Below are 21,805 nucleotides of genomic sequence, written 5' to 3'. Positions count from 1 at the left end.
CTATGGTGACACCATTTACCAGAATGCAGCAGCTACTACTCTTAAACCTTTGTCACAGGTGACAGTTTCAATAATGATCACTGCATCCTGTATCAAAAATTTGTCTGGCCCTCATTAAAGTCCAGTATATCATTTCACTATTCCATTTTTTTTTGTTTACAAAGCTCTATTACACAAGCTTCCGACTTAACTTCGTTGTTGAAGTACAAGAACATGGGTTACCAAACCCTTTCACAGGGTTTGAGGTTCCTCGGATCTCCACCCAATTAATAAGTAATTCCTCCCCATTTTTGGAATAACCTGCAGAACCCCCTGCATCTTGACTCCCCGGTGCCGCTACGGCAGTTTAGTAGTCGAATGTTGATTTAGTTAAATGAGAATTGCATTTGTCTTGATTACATGTGAAAATGTATTGTTTTGTTGAAATTGTAGTTTTTCAAATTGTAACCTGTCATTTTTAAACATTTTATTGGAACGTTCGTGTTGAATTTATTGTCCCGGGGGCACTATTGAAAATGAAACTATGGTGTCAATGGGCTCCCTTGATTAAATAAAAGTTGAATAACACATTTATAAAAAATAAAACATTCCTGGTCAGAGAGTGCCAACGTCAGCTGCGAATGTCATTCTCAGAGTGAGCAGTTACTTTTACACGCACAGACGGTAAAGACAGACAGCACAGCTTTGTAAGAAACAGCATTTCATGAAACATATTTCAAATAGATCCAAGACCAATAGATATTCTTGTACATCAATTCTTTGTTGCCAAGTTTATTTTTTTGTATTTATACATATGTACATACATATGTACACTCTTAAAAATGTGTAGTGCTACTAGAGTAGCATATAAATGGATAATCATAATATTTTAGGCAAAAATAAAACTAAAAAAATAAAATTGTTCTAGGGGACTGGCTGGTTGGTGGTAATGTAAACAGAGGGCCAGAGTATGTGACCTCGGCTGCATCTCAAATTGTACCCTATTCCCTAAATAGTGCACAACTTTTGAGTAGATCTCTATGGGCCCTGGTCAAAAGTAGTGCACTATATGTAGGGAGCAGGGTGACATTTGGGGCACATACCCCTAACCTCCTTACAGAGAGCAGCCTGAACTAAGAAACCTCACTAGGGATCTACTTCTTATAACTCAGACATTCATCTAAATCACATTTCCTCAAGTAAGGACCCTAACATCATCATCAATGCAAACTTTATAACTAGCTCTTGTCCAGTGCGTTATGTGGGGCTTGCCGACACTGAGGCTCAGCATTAGAAAGCCACATGTAACGCCCTGGACTGGAGTTATGTTATAACTAGGTTATTACAACTGTTCTTGAGCACCATAGCCTAGTAGAAAGGCTAACCTTTAGCATCCAGTTGATTTCACTCAGTGGTTGTGATTGATTTTCAATTAGAGATCGAAAATAAATATAATTCAAGGAAATATTTTTGGGGTATCTCATAACGCACATTTATAGCTAATTGGACTGTACTAAGTGCATGGAACTGTCCATAAGAAAGGGTTTCACTTAAAAAGACATACCATCATGGAATAAAGTGGATTGATTTTACCCAATAACTCTACTCTAAAATATAAAATAGTTGTACACCTGACACCAACAATGTGATTCAGTCTACAGTATGTTGTACTAAAAGTGCTGAACAGAGTGTGTATCAATGTTACAAAATGTTTCTGGACCCTTTATAAATTGAACAACAGTACTGTAATGTCACTATTCTTTTTGTCTTGTAAGGCCAGACTAAGGTGTGCCCCAATGGAGAGGCAGCATCAACATCAGAGGACCAAACACCGAAAATGAACAATGCAGATTTTTTTTAAAACGCAAGCAAGAAAACAGAAGCAATTAAATTAAACAAAAACAATTGCAAATATATATAGCATTTAACCCAGTTACATGGTTTCCCACTTCTCAGTCATTGCTAACAGTAGTCTGAATGAACAAATGTTTCTTTTAAGTGGCAGCATACAAAAAATAAATAAAAAAACCCTGACAAATATTTTTTAAATGCTAGTCACAGAAAGCAGTACAGTACAGAAGATAATTCTGCTGTTGTGTCATGCTTCATCAAACACAGGTTTAAAATATGCATATTTGAGAAGATCCATGCATATCCACACATAAACGAAAATGTCTATGTATCGATACACACACACACACACACACACACACACACACACACACACACACACACACACACACACACACACACACACACACACACACACACACACACACACACACACACACACACACACACACACACACACACACACACACATATATTTATTTATTTATTTACTTACTATATATAATAAAAATACTGCCATTGCTAAGGATGCAACGGCCTTTACAAAGGAAGCATACATAAACGGGTGTAGCAGCAAGATGGGACAACAGAACGGTTTCAGAGAGAGGGGAGTCCTACCACTGTCTCAGTGTGTGAGGGGTTGGAGTCTCGGGGCTAGGCTGTCACTGGTGAATATAGGGGTCTCTGGCCCAGTCCTCTGTGTCACCCCTCTTTTTGGGGGCAACCTCCCCCTCCCTGTCCCGGTCGCGGTCATAGTACTGGTGGTGGTGGTGGTCGCGGGCCGGTCGTTGATGGTGGTGACTGCGTGGCTTGTTGCGCTCGTTGTGGTCCTGCTCGTTACGCTCCTTAGAACGGTGGTGTCCTATTGTGCTGTGGCCCGCCTCCTCACCAGCGCGGTGATGGTGGTGGTGGTGATGATGATGGTCCCTGGGTTGGGGCTGGGCTTCATAACGCCCCTGCTGCTGCTGGGGGTGCCCCCCCTCTCCAAGCCCCTCCTCGTCATACTCCTCTCCAAAATCATCCTCCTCTTCCTGGTGTAGGAGTTGAGACAGGGGCTCTATGTATGCTGAGTCTCTGCTTTCTCTGCTCTCCCGGCTCTCGGGGGTCTCGGAGTCCTGTGTCTCCCCTCGGGAGAGACCCTTGCCCCGGCCACCACCACCACCACGATGATGGTGGTGGTGGTTGTGGTGCTGCTCAGTTCGCTGGGAGGAGGAGCGGTGGTGGACGTGCTGGGGTCTCCTGGAAGACTCTGTCCTTAGGGGCCTCTCCTCCTCCTCCTCCCTCTCCTCCTCCCCCTCCACACCTGGCTGCTCCTGGCTCTGATGCTGGCTGTGATGGTGATGGTGGTGCTGGTGGTCCTCTCTGGAGCTCTTCCTCTCCCCGTCTTGTCCTGTCTTGTCCCCTGCTTTCTCCTCTGCCCCGCTGCCCTGGGGTTAGCAACACAACACACCTGTTAGTACAGTTAGACACACCAACACGCATATGCAGAGTAAAAAAGACAAACACACACCCTCAATCACATGCAATTCAAACACACATTTCAACCATTTCCAGACAATATTTCAAATTCACACACGGAAACCCGCATGCATGAAATTCAAACAGCACACTTGTACACATACACACATGTGCACTGCACACTCAAAGGTTGAATATAGGTTATCAACCAACCACTGAAGGTTGACTATGGTCCTGGAGAATACAGTTTCCCTGAAAATCCTCATATCCGTTTGCTTTCAGATTAATTTGGCCTGGTTTATTATTTTAAGTCTCCAGAACCAAGGCCGAATCCCCATGGAATACTAACACTTGGCCCAAGTCCCAAATGGCACCCTATTTCCTACTTAGTGTACTACTTTTGACAAGAGTCCTATGGGCACTGGTCTATAATAGTGCACCATATAGGGAATAGGGTGCCATTTGAGATGCATCCATGAAGTCCACACAGCTCTTATGACGGAGTATCTCACTCACCACAATCACAGACATGTTAACCTCACTCATCAGACGCATTTTCATCAGCATTTTCAAAAGGACTCTCATTGTCAGGAGTTTCAGTCTTACATTTCCCAATGGGGGAGCAATGGATGGGGATGGGGAAAAGACGTGGACATTTTAAAAACAACTGAAACAGACCTGAATCCATCAAATGACCCAAACGAATTGTTCGCTGCTCATCGTTAAATACAGAACCTTCAAATAGATCCTTATTTTCAAACTGACAGAGGTGCATAATGCAAAACACATCATGATCACCCTATTCATTCATTTTCCTCTAAGTATTAATTCATTATAGCAACCCACTGTGTTAAACCAATTAAAATGACAAGCTCCTGAGTTGTCAGCGTACTTTCCAGACTTAATGATCTTGACTAGTCATGGTTAGCAGGCCCACCACCGGTCATGTTCCTCGTCTCTCTATTCCTAGTACTCTCTCTGCCCTGCTCTTTCCTACCGTGGTCAGTGTGTCATGACTCTGACTCAGTGGCGGTACAGGCTGCTCATGGCCAGTGAGCTACTGGTCTCTCTGCTATCCCTGTCTGGGCCCTGGAGCAGGCTGCCCATGTTGGCCTAAAGCCTGGTCAGCACCTGTACCTGCATGGTGGAGACGGGAGCGGGGCTGGAGGGCAGGGCGTCTGTGGCCAGCTTGGCCAGCAGCGGGTTGGGGGGGTTGCAGCTGGCGGGGTGGGTGCTCTTCCAGTAGGCCTCCAGGTAATCAGCCATGTGCTCACACGCATCCTCCAGCTGGTTCTCATCCAGGATGATGTCAAACATCTCCTACATGAGAGATAAACAGAGAGATAAACAGAGGGAGGGAGGAGGGGAAGACGGTACACTCTTAGAAAAACAAAATGCTATCTAGAACCTAAACAGGTTCTTCTACTGTCCCCATAAGACATCTCTTTGAAGAACCCTTTTTGGTTCCAGGTAGAACATTATTGGGTTCCATGTAGAACCCTTTCCCAAGAAGGTTCTACATGGAACCCAAAAGCGTTCTACCTGGAACCAAAAATAGTTCTCCTATGGGACAGCCAAAGAACCCTTTTGGAGCCCTTTTTTCTGACTGTAATTGTTCGTGTTTTATGTGCCCAAAACAGAGAGATAAAGAGAGGAGGGAAAGGAGGATAGGAAAAAACTCCATTGTTAGTGTTTTAAGAGCTGAAAACAGAAATAAAGAGAGAGAAAGGATGATTGGAAAAAACTCAATTGTAGTGTTTTAAGGGCTGAAAAACAGCATGTGTATGTGCTATGTATGGGCCAAGAATAGCATCAATTTTAAAACAGCGGATCTACTTTTTCTTCGTGATAAAAAAGGACAGACTTCGGGATTCTTTGGGAATAACTTCCAAATCACTTCAGCAAGAAACTGACCTGCTTCTCGGAATAAGAAAGTTAGACAAAAACTGTCAAAAAAATGTAAAAAATTAATAGCATTAAATATGGCAAGAATTTTCTGATCAGTGAGATTGTTGAAAGCTAAATCCCACTAGGGATGAAATGGCGCTACAGAGGGTACGGCCCAGTACATGACTGGCGCCTAGCTTGCTGACATCCATGGCCTATATACTAGGCAATGAGGAAGGCCCAAAAATGTTTCAGTCTCCAGTCACCCAAGTCATAGAATGTTCTCTCTGCTACAGCACGGCAAGCAGTACCAGAGCGCCAAGTCTAGGACCAAGAGGCTCCTTAACAGCTTCTACCCCCAAGCCATAAGACTAATTCATCAAAAGCCACCTACACAATTGACATTTACCCCCCCTTGTTTTACACTGCTGCTACTCACTGTTTATTATCTATGCACACTTTACAAATTACCTCGACTAACCTGTACATTGACTCGGTAACACCACACCCTGTATATAGCCTCGTTATTGTCATTTTCTTGTTACTTTTTTTCCCGCATATAATTTTTGTTTCACTTTAGTCTATTCAGCAAATATTTTCTTAACTCTATTTTCTTAACTCTATTTCTTGAACTGTATTGCTGGTTAAGGGCTTGTAAGTAAGCATTTCACGGTAAAGGTTGTACCTGTTGTATTCAAATACAATTCAAATACAATGACAAATACAATTTGATTCGATGCTATTGGATGTACATTAGGGCAGATTTTCCACAAGCCTGAAATGATTGCACTCATATTCTAAAAGAATATCCAAGAAGATCACAGAAGGACGGAAATAGAATTGGCAGGAGATATGAGTCTTTCTGAAGCATTCCACAACAGTATTATTGATATAAGGGCAGAATCCTACTGGGAGATATACGCACACGACTCAAAACCTCCACGCAAATCTGCGATCAACATCAGTGGCAATACACATAAGACTTCAAGTAACTTGAGTGTGTATTTTCAGTGTGAGTTCGCAAGTTAGGATTCAGCCCGCGATAGTCTCCTTTACAGTATCAACAGAGGCTTGATGCACAGAAACCCAAATCTTCAATCGGCACACTGAAACAGTATTATGAAATGTCCAGGATGTGTTAGATGTGGCATGTGGTGGGTGTCATCCAGGTAACAGTGATCTCCGGCCAGTGGTGTGGCTATACTCACGGCAGGGCACTGGGCCAATTTGTCTGCGGCAACCATCTGGACATTGAGGTGCTTAGCCTGGGACTTCCCTCTGGACTTGATGAGCCTCTGCAGAACCTGTGGGGCATATGAGCGAGGGGCATGAGAGGCCATCAGCACCATAACAGAGTAAACTCGATCCCATTAAACACCGTAGCAAAGTCAACTCCATCACATGGAAGCGTCATCAGCACCGAAACCAAGTCAACTCCAACACATCACAGCATCATCAGCACTGTGAGGAAGTCAACTCCATCACATCACAGCATCATCAGCACTGTGAGGAAGTCAACTCCGATGTAGCAGCAACGTGGAAACTTGAGCCTAACATCAGCACTAAAGTAGAACTGCGGTTTTACTGATTCACAGCAGCAGACGTTGATAAAAAGAGGAGTCAAATACACTTGGTTTATCCCATCGAGGTGCGATTCAGACTGCCAACACTTTGATTTAGAGCCATAATTCACATTCCTTCAGCGACGCCTTCTTTCCCTTTCTATCTTACTCAAATGCCAGCGTTTTTTGAAGGATATTTGAATCATGGGTGTTATTTACACTGAGGCTGAAGGTTAGCGTGATGAATCAGTCGCCCCACTTCACTCTCTCCCATTCAGACGAGCGGAGTAGTCAGCGCCGACAGGCCGTGTTTAATAACCCAAACAGGACGCCGTTCAGTTAGAAAAAATGCGATATGAGCAGTGACAAGACATCCACACACCAATTGCTCCCCAATGCATCAGGGACATCCATAGACCTCCATAAACCAGTAGGAGACTACTTCCCTACTCAGGAGACTTCAGCTCAGTTTACTTCATCAATCTGTCACTCACTGCTCTCACACTGGACCGTTTACACGTGTTCTCCTGGCCTGCATCTACCTTTCCACAATTACACATAATATTACTGTGTGTGATATGGAAGGTTGGCTGAATACATTACTAGAAAATAAAGGTTAGTATTAGAATATGAACCATGTAATACACTAGGGCACACTGTACACTGCATTCAGTTTGACATGTCAAGTTTAAACTACCAAAGTGCATTTTGTGGAATGGAAATGTAAGTTGCCATTTTTTTGCATTGCTTGGCCTCACCTTAGGAGAGGAGATCTTGACGTAGACGATGATAGGAGCCAGGGATGTCTTGCCCAGTTGGGCCGGGTGGTTGATGGTGTCTGCGTCCAGAACCACCAGCTGTAAGGTCCGGGCCAGTTCAAAGATACGCTCTATCTCACTCTGCACTTCAGCTACTAAGAGAGAACGAGAGGGGCAGAGGGAGGGACAGACGAGTCACGGACAGAGAGAGAGAGAGCGAGAACGAAAGTCAAACCATAGATCCGTTTCCATTCTGCCGTTCAGTTAGGCGGCGGTGAGAAAAGGAGATATTAGCAAGACAATGATTATAAACATTTTTTTTATTAAATATTAGCTTTTCCCTCAAAAAAAAGGAAATTCAAAAGCTCATTTGACCTTTGTACAAACAAGGATTTTCAACATAAGCAGCTTGACTACTGCTAGACTACTCCAAGATTCATTGGTTAGATTAGGAAGGAAGAGGTTGTGTGTGCTCGGTTGCATCTAGGACACTGTACATTGAACTCATTACACCTGGTTCGCAAGCATGTGAACGGCTTGTGTATGGAGTGTATGGTTGATGAAACAGTGAAGCATGTGTTTGTTTCTTTATTCATTTATATATCATAACCGGCATCGATAAAAGACAGTACTGTGCAGCCGTTTTCATCGACCTGGCCAAGGCTTTCGACTCTGTCAATCACCGTAGACTCAACAGCAGACTCAACAGCCTTGGTTTCTCAAATGACTGCCTCGCCTGGTTCACCAACTACTTCTCAGATAGAGTTCAGTGTGTCAAATTGGAGGGCCTGTTGTCCGGACCTCAGGCAGTCTCTATAGGGGTACCACAGGGTTCAATTCTCGGGCTGACTCTTTTCTCTGAAAATGTCAACGATGTCGCTCTTGCTGTGGGTGATTCCTTGATCCACCTCTACGCAGACGACATCATTCTGTATACATCTGGCCCTTCTTTGGACCCTGTGTTAACAAACCTCCAAACGAGCTTCAATGCGATACAACACTCATTCCGTGGCCTCCAAGTGCTCTTAAATGCAAGTAAAACTAAATGCATGCTCATCAGCCGAATCGCTGCCCGCACCCGCCCGCCCAACTAGCATCACTACTCTGGACGGTTCTGATTTAGAATATATGGACAACTACAAATACCTAGGTGTCTGGCTAGACTGTAAACTCTCCTTCCAGACTCATATTAAGCATCCTCAAATTAAATCTAGAATCGCTTCCTATTTCTCAACAAAGATTCCTTCAACGATGTTGCCAAAACTACCCTCGTAAAACGAACTATCCTACCGATCCTCGACTTCGGCGATGTCATTTACAAAATAGCCTCCAACACTCTACTCAGCAAACTGAACGCAGTCTATCACAGTGCCATCCATTTTGTCACCAAAGCCCCATATACCACCCACCACTGCGACCTCAATGCGCTCGTCGGCTGGCCCTCGCTACATATTCGTCGCCAAACCCACTGGCCCCAGGTCATCTATAAGTCTTTGCTAGGTAAATCTCTGCCTTATCTCAGCCTTATCTCAGCCTTATCTCAGCTATCTCAGCACTGGTCACCATAGCAACACCCACCCGTAGCACGCACTCCAGCAGGTATATCTCACCGGTCACCCCCAAAGCCAAGACCTGGTTTGCCTGCCTTTCCTTCCAATTCTCTGCTGCCAATGACTGGAATTAATTGCAAAATCGCTGAAGTTGGAGACTTATATCTCCCTCACTAACTTTAAGCATCAACTATCTGAGCAGCTTACCGATCGCTGCAGCTGTACACAGCCAATCTGTAAATAGCCCATCCAACTCCCTACCTCATCCCCACATTGCTTTTATTTACTTTTTTTTGTTGTTTCTACTTGCACATCGTCATCTGCACATTTATCACTCCAGTGTTAATTTGCTAAATTGTAATTACTTCACTGCTATGGCCTATTTATTGCCTTACCTCCTCACTCTATTTGCACACACTGTATATATATATATGTTTCTATTGTGTTATTGACTGCTTTTGTTATCCCACTTGTAACTTTGTGTTGTTGTTGTTTTTCGAACTGCTTTGTTTTATCTTGGCCAGATTGCAGTTGTAAATGAGAACTTGTTCTCAACTGGCCAACCTGGTTAACCTCTTGAAGCTAGGGGGCACTATTTTTATGTTTGGAAAAATAACATTCCCAAAGAAATTGCCTATTTCTCAGGGCCAGATGCTAGAATAGGCATATAATTGACATATTATGATAGAAAACACTCTAAAGTTTCCAAAACTGTCAAAATATTGTCTGTGAGTATAACAGAACTGATATTGCAGGCGAAACCCTGAGGAAAATCAAATCAGGAAGTGCCTCTTATTTTGAAACCCTTCTGTTCCTTTGCATGCCTATCCAACATTTAAAGGGATATCAACCAGATTCCCTTTTCTCTGGCTTCCCTAAGGTGTCAACAGTCTTCAGACATAGTTGCAGGCTTTTATTTTGAAAAATGAGCCAGAAAGATAACGTCAGGTGGCCGCATGAGTTTTGCTCGCGCAACATTGCCTTTCACTCTCCTACTGATAAAGACATTTGCGGTTGATATATTATCGATTATATATATTTTTTTAAACCTGAGGATTGATTATAAATAAAATGTTTGACATGTTTCTGTGGACATTACGGAAACTATTTGGAATTTGTTTGGGTTGTCGTGACCGCTCTTTCCTGTGGATTTCTGAACATAATGCGCCAAACAAACGGAGGTATTTTGGATATAAAAATAATCTTTATGGAACAAAAGGAACATTTATTGTGTAACTGGGAGTCTCGTGAGTGAAAACATCCGAAGATCATCAAAGGTAAAGAATTAATTTGATTGCTTTTCTGATTTTCGTGACCAAGCTACTGGATGCTAATTATACATAATGTTTTGTCGAGCGATCGATAAACTTACACAAATGCTTGGATTGCTTTCGCTGTAAAGCATATTTTCAAAATCTGACACGACAGGTGGATTAACAAAAGGCTAAACTGTGTTTTCCTATATTGCACTTGTGATTTCATGAATATAAATACTTTTAGTAATATTCATTGAATGTGGCGCTATGCAATTCAGCGGTTGTTGATGACAATTATCACGTTAATGGGATTAACAGACCTTCAGAAAATCTGAAAGGAAGAATGGGACAAAATCCCCAAATCCAAATGTGCAAAGCTGATACAGGCATACCCAAGACGACTCAAAGCTGTAATCGCCGCCAGAGGCACTTCTACAAAGTGCTGATTCAGAGGTGTGAATATTTATGTAAATGACATATTTCTGTATTTCATTTTCAATACATTTGCAAACATTTCTAAAAACATGTTTTCACTTTGTCATTATGGGATATTGTGTGTAGATGGGTGGAAAAAACATATATTTAATCCATTTTGAATTCAGACTGTAACTAAACAAAATGTGGAATAAGTCAAGGGGTATGAATACTTTGAAGGCACTTTATCTGGGACTGGGAAATAGTGTGACACCAATCAGACCCCCGAGGGCTGGAGTACCAGATCGAGATGGAATCAACAGACTCGACACAAGATCCAGCATGAGCTGATGCAGGGCTCCCCTGGAGAGTTAGCGTCTTGTAGGTTTTTCTCCAACCCTAATCTAGTGCACCTGATTCTTATAACTATTTGATCGATAAGCTACAGGAGGGTAACTCTCCATGAGATCTGAAACTCCACCTAGTCCCCCCCACCCTTTTCTCTTGTGACCTCTCTTCCTCTACTATAGCTGTCTTTAGTGATTGGACTGAAAGAGATATCAACACAGACAGCCGGCCGCTACGACATTTAACAATGTGTCATTCATTCGCCATTAAATCATCATGTAAAATAAAGTAAATCTTTATTTGTTTGTGCTAAGGACATCCAGTAGGTTAATATGAATAGTACTTATGAGTGTATTACAATCATGATGGTAAGATATTGTAATACTTTCTGTAACTGGTCTCATCACCTGCTGCTTGCATTTCAATAGGTCATTTGTAATTAAATTATACAATTGCCAGAAAGTGAGAATTAATCAGGCTTAGATGCTGCAAGGTCAGGGTGTGACATGGGTTTATATGTTGTTTTTCGTGTTGGGGTTTGTAGTATTTGGGATCGCGGCTGATTAGGGGTGTTGTATAGGCTTGGCTGCCTGAGGCGATTCTCAATCAGAGTCAGGTGATCCTCGATGTCTCTGATTGGGAACCGTATTTAGGGAGCCATAGTTTCGCTTTGTATTTCGTGGGTGATTGTTCCTGTCTCTGTGTTGTGGTCACCAGATAGGCTGTAATTAGTTTCACGTTCCGTTCTGTTGTTTTTGTATTTAGTATCAGTTATTTCATGTACCGCGTTTTCTTTCATTAAAGTCATGAGTAACGAACACGCTGCATTTCGGTCCGACTCTCTTTCTTCAACAGACGAACGCCGTTACAGTATGCCGAGGGTCAATGTTGTGACAACGAGTTAACGTAAACTCGTACATCGCCTTGGTCCGTACAATTGCCCTTATTTTAGCGCCCCAAAAACGAGATCAACTGTAATGTCAATACCATTGTAAAGCACAATTTCTCCCCTTTCCAACAAAATCAATTACATGACCTAAACACGGCCAGTTTCTGCAATAATTCAAGCAGGCAATGAGCCCCGTCGGATCTTTAAAAAAATGGCATGTGGGGAAGCGAAACTAATGTGTGATAGTGAGAAGGAGAGATGTCGTATGGGAAAATAGCTTTTTTTCACTCGATCTGTCCAACTTATCACCTTATCGCCTCTAAAAATGTAAATAAAACACTATAAAGAGTTTATATAATGTGTCATTACATACCTTTTTGAAGGTTTGTGTCAAATTTGAATCGGGGTTTTAGGGCGGTGCTAAAGTGATCTTAGAAGTAAACAGCGGCTTTGAGAATGATGATCGTATGCAATGATGACGGAAAAAATGACTAGGTATCCCCCCTTACCCCGTCACTGTCCATTTCTTGTTTTTAAAGGATGATAGAAGTGCTACACCTGGTGGAGAGAGATTGTAAAACAGAAATAGTTGCTTTATGTGTGCTGTACGTTACGACATGACACGTCAAGATGTAACGGAGGGTCAGTTTTTTAAACTTTTCTCCAATACCATTACCATGTCGATCAACGCTTGAATAGAAACCTAGTTCACACCCCCGATTTTGACGTCAACACAGTCACTACAATCCCATTAGTTTTCTTTGTAGCATCGTTTGAATGTTGCGGTTGCGCACATTTGTACGGTATGGGGTGAGTTTACGTTAACTAGCTAGCCAACTTGTGCCATAGTTGGGCTGCTCAGACGAGATGTGAACCCATGAGCCTGGCTGGCTAGCAAGCTAGCTAGCTAGTAGATAGCGTTATGATGTCAACTAACTTTTTGGATAAAAGCGTCTGCTAAATGGCATATATTAAACATACAATTTCAGTGTAGGCTATCTGGCTTGAATTCTATTTTGAATATGGCTTAGATATGTCTGAGAACAAAAATATATTGCGCATCAATGTTGTCAAGATATAACGTTAGCTAGTTAATTAATAACTTGTGTAGGTAACTAGCTAGCTACTGTTGCTAAGATACAAGAGTGGCTTGGTTTCAGTTTTACGTCACGGCTCAGTACATAGAACAGATACTGTATATCGTCAATGAGGACCTGCTGCATTTCTCACCTTGCATGGGACTGTATGATTTCTGATCCTGCTTCTGTCTGTCTTATCTTTTCTGTTTCTCTTACAACCACAATTACATTTTAGCCTGCTAGCCCCCCATGTAATGACTTAGCTTTCCGTCATGATTTGCTGTAAAAGAGCAGCGAAAATATTGTTTTTAATTACATCAACAACACATTTCTCGGTTAATCAAATGGAAGGCACTTCCGTAAACATTCTTGGTCTTTCGAGCGTCACTGTTGACAACTTAGTGGAACTTCTTTAATGTCTTCTAAGAGAATCCCGACGGGAGAATGGTACATTTTATAGATTCTTTTAGCAAGAAAAAGCCATCTGCTGACCATTTAAGGAATTGAGTCCTCAACCGGTGGGCCAAATTTGATTCTGTGATATGGAATATTGACAAACGTAACTATCTCCACGTCTATAATACTATAGGATTGTGTGTAAATATCATTATTTTTGTCACGCCTTGGTCATTGTATTTTGCGTTTTTGTTATATGTTTGGGTAGGCCAGGGTGTGACATGGGTTTTTATGTTGTTTTTCGTATTGGGGTTTGTAGTATTTGGGATCGCGGCTGTTTAGGGGTGTTGTATAGGCTTGGCTGCCTGAGGCGATTCTCAATCAGAGTCAGGTGATTCTCGTTGTCTCTGATTGGGAACCGTATTTAGGCAGCCTTAGTTTCGCTTTGTATTTTGTGGGTGATTGTTCCTGTCTTTGTGTAGTGTTCACCAGATAGGCTGTAATAGTTTCACGTTCCGTTTGTTGTTTTTGTATTTCAGTTATTTCATGTACAGCATTTCATTCATTAAAGTCATGAGTAACCAACACGCTGCATTTCGGTCTGACTCTCTTCCTTCAACAGACGAACAGCGTTACAATTTTTTATTTAACCTTTATTTAACTAGGCAAGTCAGTTAAGAACAAATTCTTATTTTTAATGCCGGCCTACCCCAGCCAAACCTATTCGAACCAGAGACTGCCTCTTGCACTGAGATGCAGTGCCTTAGACCGCTGTGCCACTCGGGAGTAACGAGTAGTAACTAATGCATTTTTCTCCAGTTGGGTCAGATCCATATGTCATGAACAGTCTAGGAAATCTAGATCCTAACAACACTTTTTATTACATTTCATTAGCAGCTCAAACAAAGCTTGGGTTTGCCCATCGAGAGCTGCCCATGACTAAGATACACCCAGCTCTTGCCCTATTTGTTTGTGATCGGAAATTGCGCTGATGGTCCAGATGTGTGTCTGATAATTATAATTCAGCGATTGTCATTAGCCCCACAGAATTGATGTGTACACTGTTGTATGCGCGCGTCTTGGTCTTGGCCACTTATCTCCGCTTTGGAAAAATATTAGTGTTCTCGTGAACCACAACGCCATTTCCAAGTCAATTCAAGTCAAGAATTGTCATGCAGCTGTTTTCTAGATAGCACCTTTTATTCTAAGAGTGTAATGGAGCAACCAGCACACCAGGGATGCATCCCAGATGGCACCGTACTCCCTATTTAGTGCACTACTTTTGATCAGGGCCCATAAGACTCTGGTCAAAGGTAGTGCACTATGAAGTGAATAGTGTGCCATTTGGGACATAACCAATGAGTAACGTTACAGAGCACCACGGCGATCCAACACAAAGATTAGCTACATGGCTTCCGTAGTTTCGTTGGCTCAGTGAGGTCCTGTTTCATTGTTATCGCAGCTTGTTACTCAAGCCTGGTAAAAACAGCTGCGTTCTTGACCTTGTTATCTGGCAGCAGGTATCTAGTCTCTCCTTTCTTTCTCTCTCTTTCGTCCCAAAAGCAAACATTTTTAATCACAGGCCTGGCCAGGTCATTCTTCGCCTTCCAACATCTGTAGGTCTGCATTATAACCATCTCCAAGGATTGTGCCCAAATGGCACCCTATTCCCTATATAATGCACTACTTTCGACTAGAGCCCTTTGGGTCATGGTCAAAAGTGGTCCACTATATAGGGAATAGGGTGCCTTTTGGGAAACATCCAAAGACTTTCTTTCATCTTTTACTCTTCCCCTTCTCTCTATGCAATGAATTAGTCTCTCTACATACAATGGGCCCTAGAAGAACACAGAGGTCCCCCAGCCTCATACCTCCAAACTTACCAAGGTTGGAGCGTGTGTTGGATCGCTCGATGATGGCGTGTTTACTAGGGTTGTTGAGGACGGAGCGTTTGGCAAGAGAGATGTCTGCAGTGACTCGAGTGATTGATATTCTGATAGGAAGGCAGAGAGAAAATAACTGGTCACCGAGAGACTAGAGTGTGCTCTGATTTCTGAAACAGCCTTATCAATCAAATATTTAACACTTGGGGAAAAAGTACAGAATTAGAAACAAAAAGGCATAGCAGCAAAATCACCATCCATAAGGAAGAGGGGAGAGTTTTGTGATTTCTAAGCAAGGTTTGGTAGAATAGGGAAGAGAGTGGTGAGAGTATGCTTTGTAAAACTCATTATTGGTTGTCAAAAGGGTTGCACTTTGAGAGGGATATAAAACAATGCACAGTATATGCTAATGATCCTATGTTTTGTAAAATAATTTCCCTACTGTGGAAGGGCAAGCGGCCAGGCAGCCGGAGAGGAGAGGAGCTGAGGAGAACCCTGCACTGCACTAGGGCCCACTATAGCCTATTAAGGACATGGAGAGGGCCTATTTAAAGTAGCAGCGAGCACACATCTCCAGGCCAAACAAACTTGTTACACACTCCCTCTGCGAATCCTCCAGGGATGGCTAAATACCAGCCTATAGGACTCGGGCAGAGCATACTGAACAAGGATACAGAGAGAGAGAGAAAGAGGGAGGGAAGAAAGGAAAGCAGGGACGGCTCAACTTACCTTCCCTCAAATCTGTGTTTCAAAAAGTCAAACAGTGCTTTTTGCATCATATCTGTCACCTGAAACCAAATGGGGCAATAAAAACATAGTGAACATTTTAGAAATCACCATCATGAAAACATACTATATGTGTGTGTGCATGGGTGGGTGAATCAAAGCAAGCTCTTTGTTGCTGAAAAAGGGAGCCCCACAGATTGCTGTTTCAGTATTGACTGAGGGCACGTCAGCCTTCCCCTTTGTACACAACTGTGATCCTCCTCAGCTTAGTGTGTCCTGTTCTCACCAGGTTCCAGAGACCCCTGCCCCTGTCTGCCTCCCACCAATACACAGAGACAAAGCTCAACTCTGTCATTGTATCTACAATGTAAACTACTAGTGGAAGTGTAGTTAGTGTAAACAGCGTGCATTAGTGAGTTGAGTAGTGGTGCTAGTTCAAGTGGAAGGGTGGCAAAATTCCAGTAACTTTTCCAAAATGTCTATGTTTTCCAGAAATCAGAAGGGAATAAGCAGGACATCCAGAATCCTCCAACCAGGACTTCTGGAAAACCGGGGTAGTTTGGGAACATTACACATTGGTTTCCTTACCCTGTAAACAGTCTATGGACAAGGTATGACAGCAATCCATCGTTTGGTTTCATTTCCCTGGCAGTTGCTTGCACAAGTCCCAATGAAGTCATGGGACCGATATTAGCATTTTCCAAATCATATCTATAAGTGACTTTGTTCAGCTTCACAATAAATTGTAGTTACTTTCGAATGATTTGGACATGATGTGTGAAAAGAAATTATAATATCAGTCCCATGACTTGAATGGGATTTGTGCCACAAATGCTAAAACGTTAATATTTGGAAACAGTGCCCGGGAAACTAAACCACCTCATTGGTTTGCTGTCATACCGTAAAGGGTAAGGAAGGATAATAAAGGGTTCATGAGTAAGGGTAAGGAAGGGTTGCTGTCATAGCTTAAAGGGTAAGGAAGGGTAATAAAGGGTTCATGAGTAAGGGTAAGGAAGGGTTGCTGTCATAGCTTAAAGGGTAAGGAAGGGTAATGAAGGGTTCATGAGTAAGGGTAAGGAAGGGTTGCTGTCATAGCTTAAAGGGTAAGGAAGGATAATAAAGGGTTAATGTGTAAGGGTAAGGAAGGGTTGCTGTCATACCTTAAAGGGTAAGGAAGGATAATAAAGGGTTAATGCGTAAGGGTAAGGAAGGGTTGCTGTCATAGCTTAAAGGGTAAGGAAGGATAATAAAGGGTTAATGCGTAAGGGTAAGGAAGGGTTGCTGTCATACCTTAAAGGGTAAGGAAGGGTAATAAAGGGTTAATGCGTAAGGGTAAGGAAGGGTTGCTGTCATAGCTTAAAGGGTAAGGAAACCAATATATAATTTAAACATTTGGGTGAACTATCCCTTTAACAAGTAGGTCACATTCCACTGCTTAGACATTGCATGCATCAACCAATGGTTTCGTGCCACGACATCAACTGTGTCATTTACTGACAGATTGTTATAACATATGATGTGGTTAGCTAGATAGGTAATATGCCTATCCAGGTGATATAAGATCTGGCAACATAAGTAGTGGAATGCGACCGTTGTGATCTAAATAGAATGTCCTTGTGAGTGTAGTAGTGGTAGTGTCAGTAATAATCCCTTACAAAATTTTTACAGCAATGTGTAACAATTATGTTACCTCGTAGCCCTTCAGTGACGGTCCAACCAGGACCACAGGTCGCATGGAAGGCACAACGTCGTATGGAGGAATGTGTTCCGTCTGCCCAACGAGAGAAAACAAACCATCAGCTTCACATCCAGGGAGATTATTATACATAGGATGCATCCCAAATGGCAACCTATTCCCTACACAGTGCAGGGCCCTGGTAAAAAAATAGTAGTGCACTCAATAGGGAATAGGGTGGCATTTGGTATGCATACACAGAATTACACACTACGTCCAGCAGGGAACAGCAAAGCACAACCCATTAGACCAGGGTTTCCCAAACTCAGTCCTGGGGCCCCCCTGGGAGCCAGTTTTGGTTTTGCCCAGCAAAACTAACTCATCATCAAGCTTTGATTATATGAATCAGCTGTGTAGTACTAGGGAAAATAAGTAAACGTGCATCCGGGAGAGGGGCAGGACCCAGTTTGGGAAGCCTTGCACTAGACCATTTAATAGAACTGAAAGGAACTATGAAATTAGTTGTCCTAATTGCGAGTCCCAGTTTACACTCAACACACAAGGATGCCAGCTAGAATGTTCGAACCCATAGAGATAGGGGTGTTCTGTTTTCAAAAGTAACAAATGATACCGAATTATAATCACACATTGAACAAAATTAAGATAATCTGTTAGTATTTGCTCTTAGAATACAACATTCTTATCTTCACCCAACCCCTAAATGAATTGACAAGAAGCTTCACATGAACAACAATCAATCAATGTGTGGAAGTCAAGGTATACAGTGGCTTGCGAAAGTATTCACCCCCCTTGGCATTTTCCCTACTTTGCTGCTTTACTACCTGGAATTAAAATATATATTTTTTTTTTGGGGGGTGGGGTTGTATCATTTGATTTACACAACATGCCTACCACTTTGAAGATGCAGAATAAGTTTTATTGTGAAAAAAAAAATAAGGCAAAAAACTCAAAACTTGTGAGTGTACATAATTGGATTGAGGTCTGGGCTTTGACTAGGCCATTCCAAGAAATGTAAATGTTTCCCCTTAAACCGCTCGAGTGTTCTGCCCCTGAACAGGCAGTTAACCCACTGTTCCTAAGCCGTCATTGAAAATAAGAACTTGGTCTAAACTGACTTGCATAATTAAAATAAAGGTTCAATTAAATTCCTTCAAATCTGACCAATTTCCCAGTCCCTGCCGATGAAAAACATCCCCGTAGGATGCTGCCACCACCATGCTTCACTGTGAGGATGGTGTTTTTGGAGTGATGTAAGGTGCTGGGTTTGCGGCAGACATAGCATTTTCCTTGTTGGCCAAAAAGCTCAATTTTTGTCTTAATCTGACCAGAGTACCTTCTTCCATATGTTTGGGGAATCTCCCACATGCCTTCTGACAAACAACAAACATGTTTGCTTATTTTTTCTTTGAGCAATGGCTTTTTATCTGTCCACTCTTCCGTAAAGCCCAGCTCTGTGGAGTGTACGGTTTAAAGTGGTCCTATGGACAGATACTCCAATCTCCACTGTGCAGCACCTTCAGGGTTATCTTTGGTCTCTTTGTTGCCTCTCTGATTAATGTCCTCCTTGCCTGGTCCGTGAGTTTTGGTGGGCAGCACTCTATTGGCAGGTTTGTTGTGGTGCCATATTCTTTCTATTTTTTAATAATGGATTTAATGGTGCTCCGTGGGATGTTCAAAGTTTTGGATATGTTTTTATAACCCAACCCTGACCTGTACTTCTCCACAACCTCCAAAACCCTGCTCCTGTTTGGTGAGCTCCTTGGTCTTTATGGTGCCGCCCCTTGCTTAGTTGTGTTGCAGACTCTGGGGTCTTTCAGAACAGGTGTATATATACTGAGATCATGTGACAGAACATGTGACACTTAGATTGCACACAGGTGTCACTTCTGAAGGCAATTGGTTGCACCAGATCTTATTTAGGGGCTTCATAGAAAAGGGGGTGAATACATATGCACACATCACTCTTCTGTTTACATTTTTTTGCATTTCACTTCACCAATTTGGACTATTTTGTGTGTGTCCATTACATGAAATCCAAATAAAAATCAATTTACATTACAGGTTTTAATGAAACAAAATTGGAAAAACGCCAAGGGGGGTGAATACTTTTGCAAGGCACTGTACTTGTGTTGAGTGTGGAGACAGCAGAATCTCTAATTTCACAATTCTTATCGACTCAAAGGGGAATGTCAGTAGAGGAACGTGTTAGACAGAACAGGGATAATCACAACAGAAGGCTAGAAATGCAAACGGGAGAGGAGCAGACTAGCAGAATAAAAAACACCCAGTCACACAGCAACAGAGTAGGAGCTCAGTGTATCTCAGTGACAGCTTCAGAGGGATCCGTCTGTGTGTGTGTGTGACAGCGAGGCAGTAGACCTCTAATGCCACATCTGCGTGTGCTGTCACAGTGGTGTGACAGTGCAGTGTGAGGAACACTCCGACAAACTGACAGACAGACACGCCATTGCTTTGAAGGGAAATGAAAGCAGAGCGAGCAAGCGAGAGAGAGGCAGACGTTGCACTGAGTTGGTTTGTCACACTTCTACCTCCTCTTCTGTGCAATATTAATGGACAATTATGTTTTCAAATGTAATCTAATCTTCTTTCGACTCTGTATTACTGCTACACTGAACTACACTGAACAAAAATATATACGCAATTTCAAATATTTTACTGAGTTACAGTTCATATAAGGAAATTGGTCAATTCAAATAAATTAATGAAGCCCTAATGTATTGATTTCACATGACTGTGAATACAGATATGCATCTGTTGGTCACAGATACCTTAAAAAAAGTTAGAGCGTGAATCAAACCAGTCAGTATCAGATGTGACCACCATTTGCCTCATGCAAATGCTGCCTGACAAATCTCCTTCGTATAGAGTTGATCAGGCTGTTAAATGTGGCCTGTGGAATGGTGTCCCACTCCTCCTGGCTGTGTGAAGTTGCTAGATATTGTCTGGAATTGGAACATGCTGTCGTACACGTCAATCCAGAGCATCCCAAACATGCTCAATGAGTGACATATCTGGTGAGTATGCAGGCCATTGAAGAACTGGGATATTTTCAGCTTCCAGGAATTGTGTGTACAGGTCCTTGCGACATGGGGCAGTGCATTATTGTGCTGAAACATGAGGTGATGGTGGTGGATGAATGGCAGACAATGGGCCTCAGGATCTCATCACAGTATCTCTGTGCATTCAAATTGCCATTGATAAAATGCAATTGTGTTTGTTGTTCATAGCTCATGCCTGCCCATACCGTAACCCCAGCGCCACTACTCTGTTTACAATGTTGACATCATCAAATCACTCGCCCACACGACGCCATCTGCCCGGTACAGTTGAAACTGGGATTCATCCGATTCTCCAGAGTTCCAGTGGCCATGGAAGGTGAGCATTTGCACACTGAAGTCTGTTACAACGCCGAACTGCAGTCAGGTCAAGACCCTTTCCTGAGACGCATTGTGACAGTTTGTGCAGTAATTCTTTGTTTGTACATCATCAGCTGTCTGGGTGGTTGGTCTCAGATAACCGCGCAGGTGAAGAAGCCGGATGTGGAGTTGCTGGGCTGGCGGTGGTTACACGTGGTCTGCAGTTGAGAGGCCGTTTGAAACGTACTGCCAAATTCTCTAAAACGATGTGGTTGAGAAATTATCATTAAATTCTCTGGCAACAGCTCTGGTGGACATTCCTGGAGTCAGCATTCCAATTCCACGCTCCCTAAAAACTTGAGTTGTGTGACAAAACTGCACATTTTATAGTGGCCTTTTATTGTTCCCAGCACAAGGTGCACCTGTGTAATGATAATTATGTTTAATCAACTTCTTGATATGGCAAAGAAGAAATGGTCACCAAATGGTACCTATTGCTTTTGCATTTTTTTCTCCGTCTCACCCTTTTTTTTATATCTTAGTCTCTCTACTGTCTACCTGACTTTTCCTCTCTCCATCTCTTTTCCTCTCTCCATCGCTTTCCCTCTGTTCCTCTCTCCATCTCTTTTCCTCTCTCCATCGCTTTCCCTCTGTTCCTCTCTCCATCTCTTTTCCTCTCTCCATCGCTTTCCCTCT

At 42.6% G+C, this 21,805-nt stretch overlaps 1 protein-coding gene across 9 annotated transcripts in view; it reads right to left on the bottom strand.

The window, feature by feature from the left end:
- Positions 1-741: 741 nt before the first annotated feature.
- LOC123991086 (voltage-dependent L-type calcium channel subunit beta-2-like) overlaps positions 742-21,805 on the bottom strand; it is a 131,269-nt gene continuing 110,205 nt past the window's right edge. For 7 of the 9 annotated variants that reach the window (XM_046292275.1, XM_046292278.1, XM_046292280.1 and 4 more), the window contains 7 exons: positions 17,727-17,807; positions 16,040-16,098; positions 15,311-15,420; positions 7,496-7,650; positions 6,384-6,479; positions 4,426-4,608; positions 742-3,257 (listed from right to left, as the gene is read on the bottom strand). In XM_046292275.1, the coding sequence (XP_046148231.1) occupies positions 2,493-3,257; positions 4,426-4,608; positions 6,384-6,479; positions 7,496-7,650; positions 15,311-15,420; positions 16,040-16,098; positions 17,727-17,807 (1,449 nt within the window). In that variant the 3' untranslated portion in view covers positions 742-2,492. The remainder of the gene's footprint in view (positions 3,258-4,425; positions 4,609-6,383; positions 6,480-7,495; positions 7,651-15,310; positions 15,421-16,039; positions 16,099-17,726; positions 17,808-21,805) is intronic. The other 2 variants (XM_046292276.1, XM_046292279.1) reach the window with 1 other exon arrangement.

Source organism: Oncorhynchus gorbuscha, linkage group LG12 (assembly GCF_021184085.1).
Source record: "Oncorhynchus gorbuscha isolate QuinsamMale2020 ecotype Even-year linkage group LG12, OgorEven_v1.0, whole genome shotgun sequence".
NCBI classification, from domain to species: domain Eukaryota; kingdom Metazoa; phylum Chordata; class Actinopteri; order Salmoniformes; family Salmonidae; genus Oncorhynchus; species Oncorhynchus gorbuscha.
This window is presented reverse-complemented; position numbering and strand designations above follow the sequence as displayed.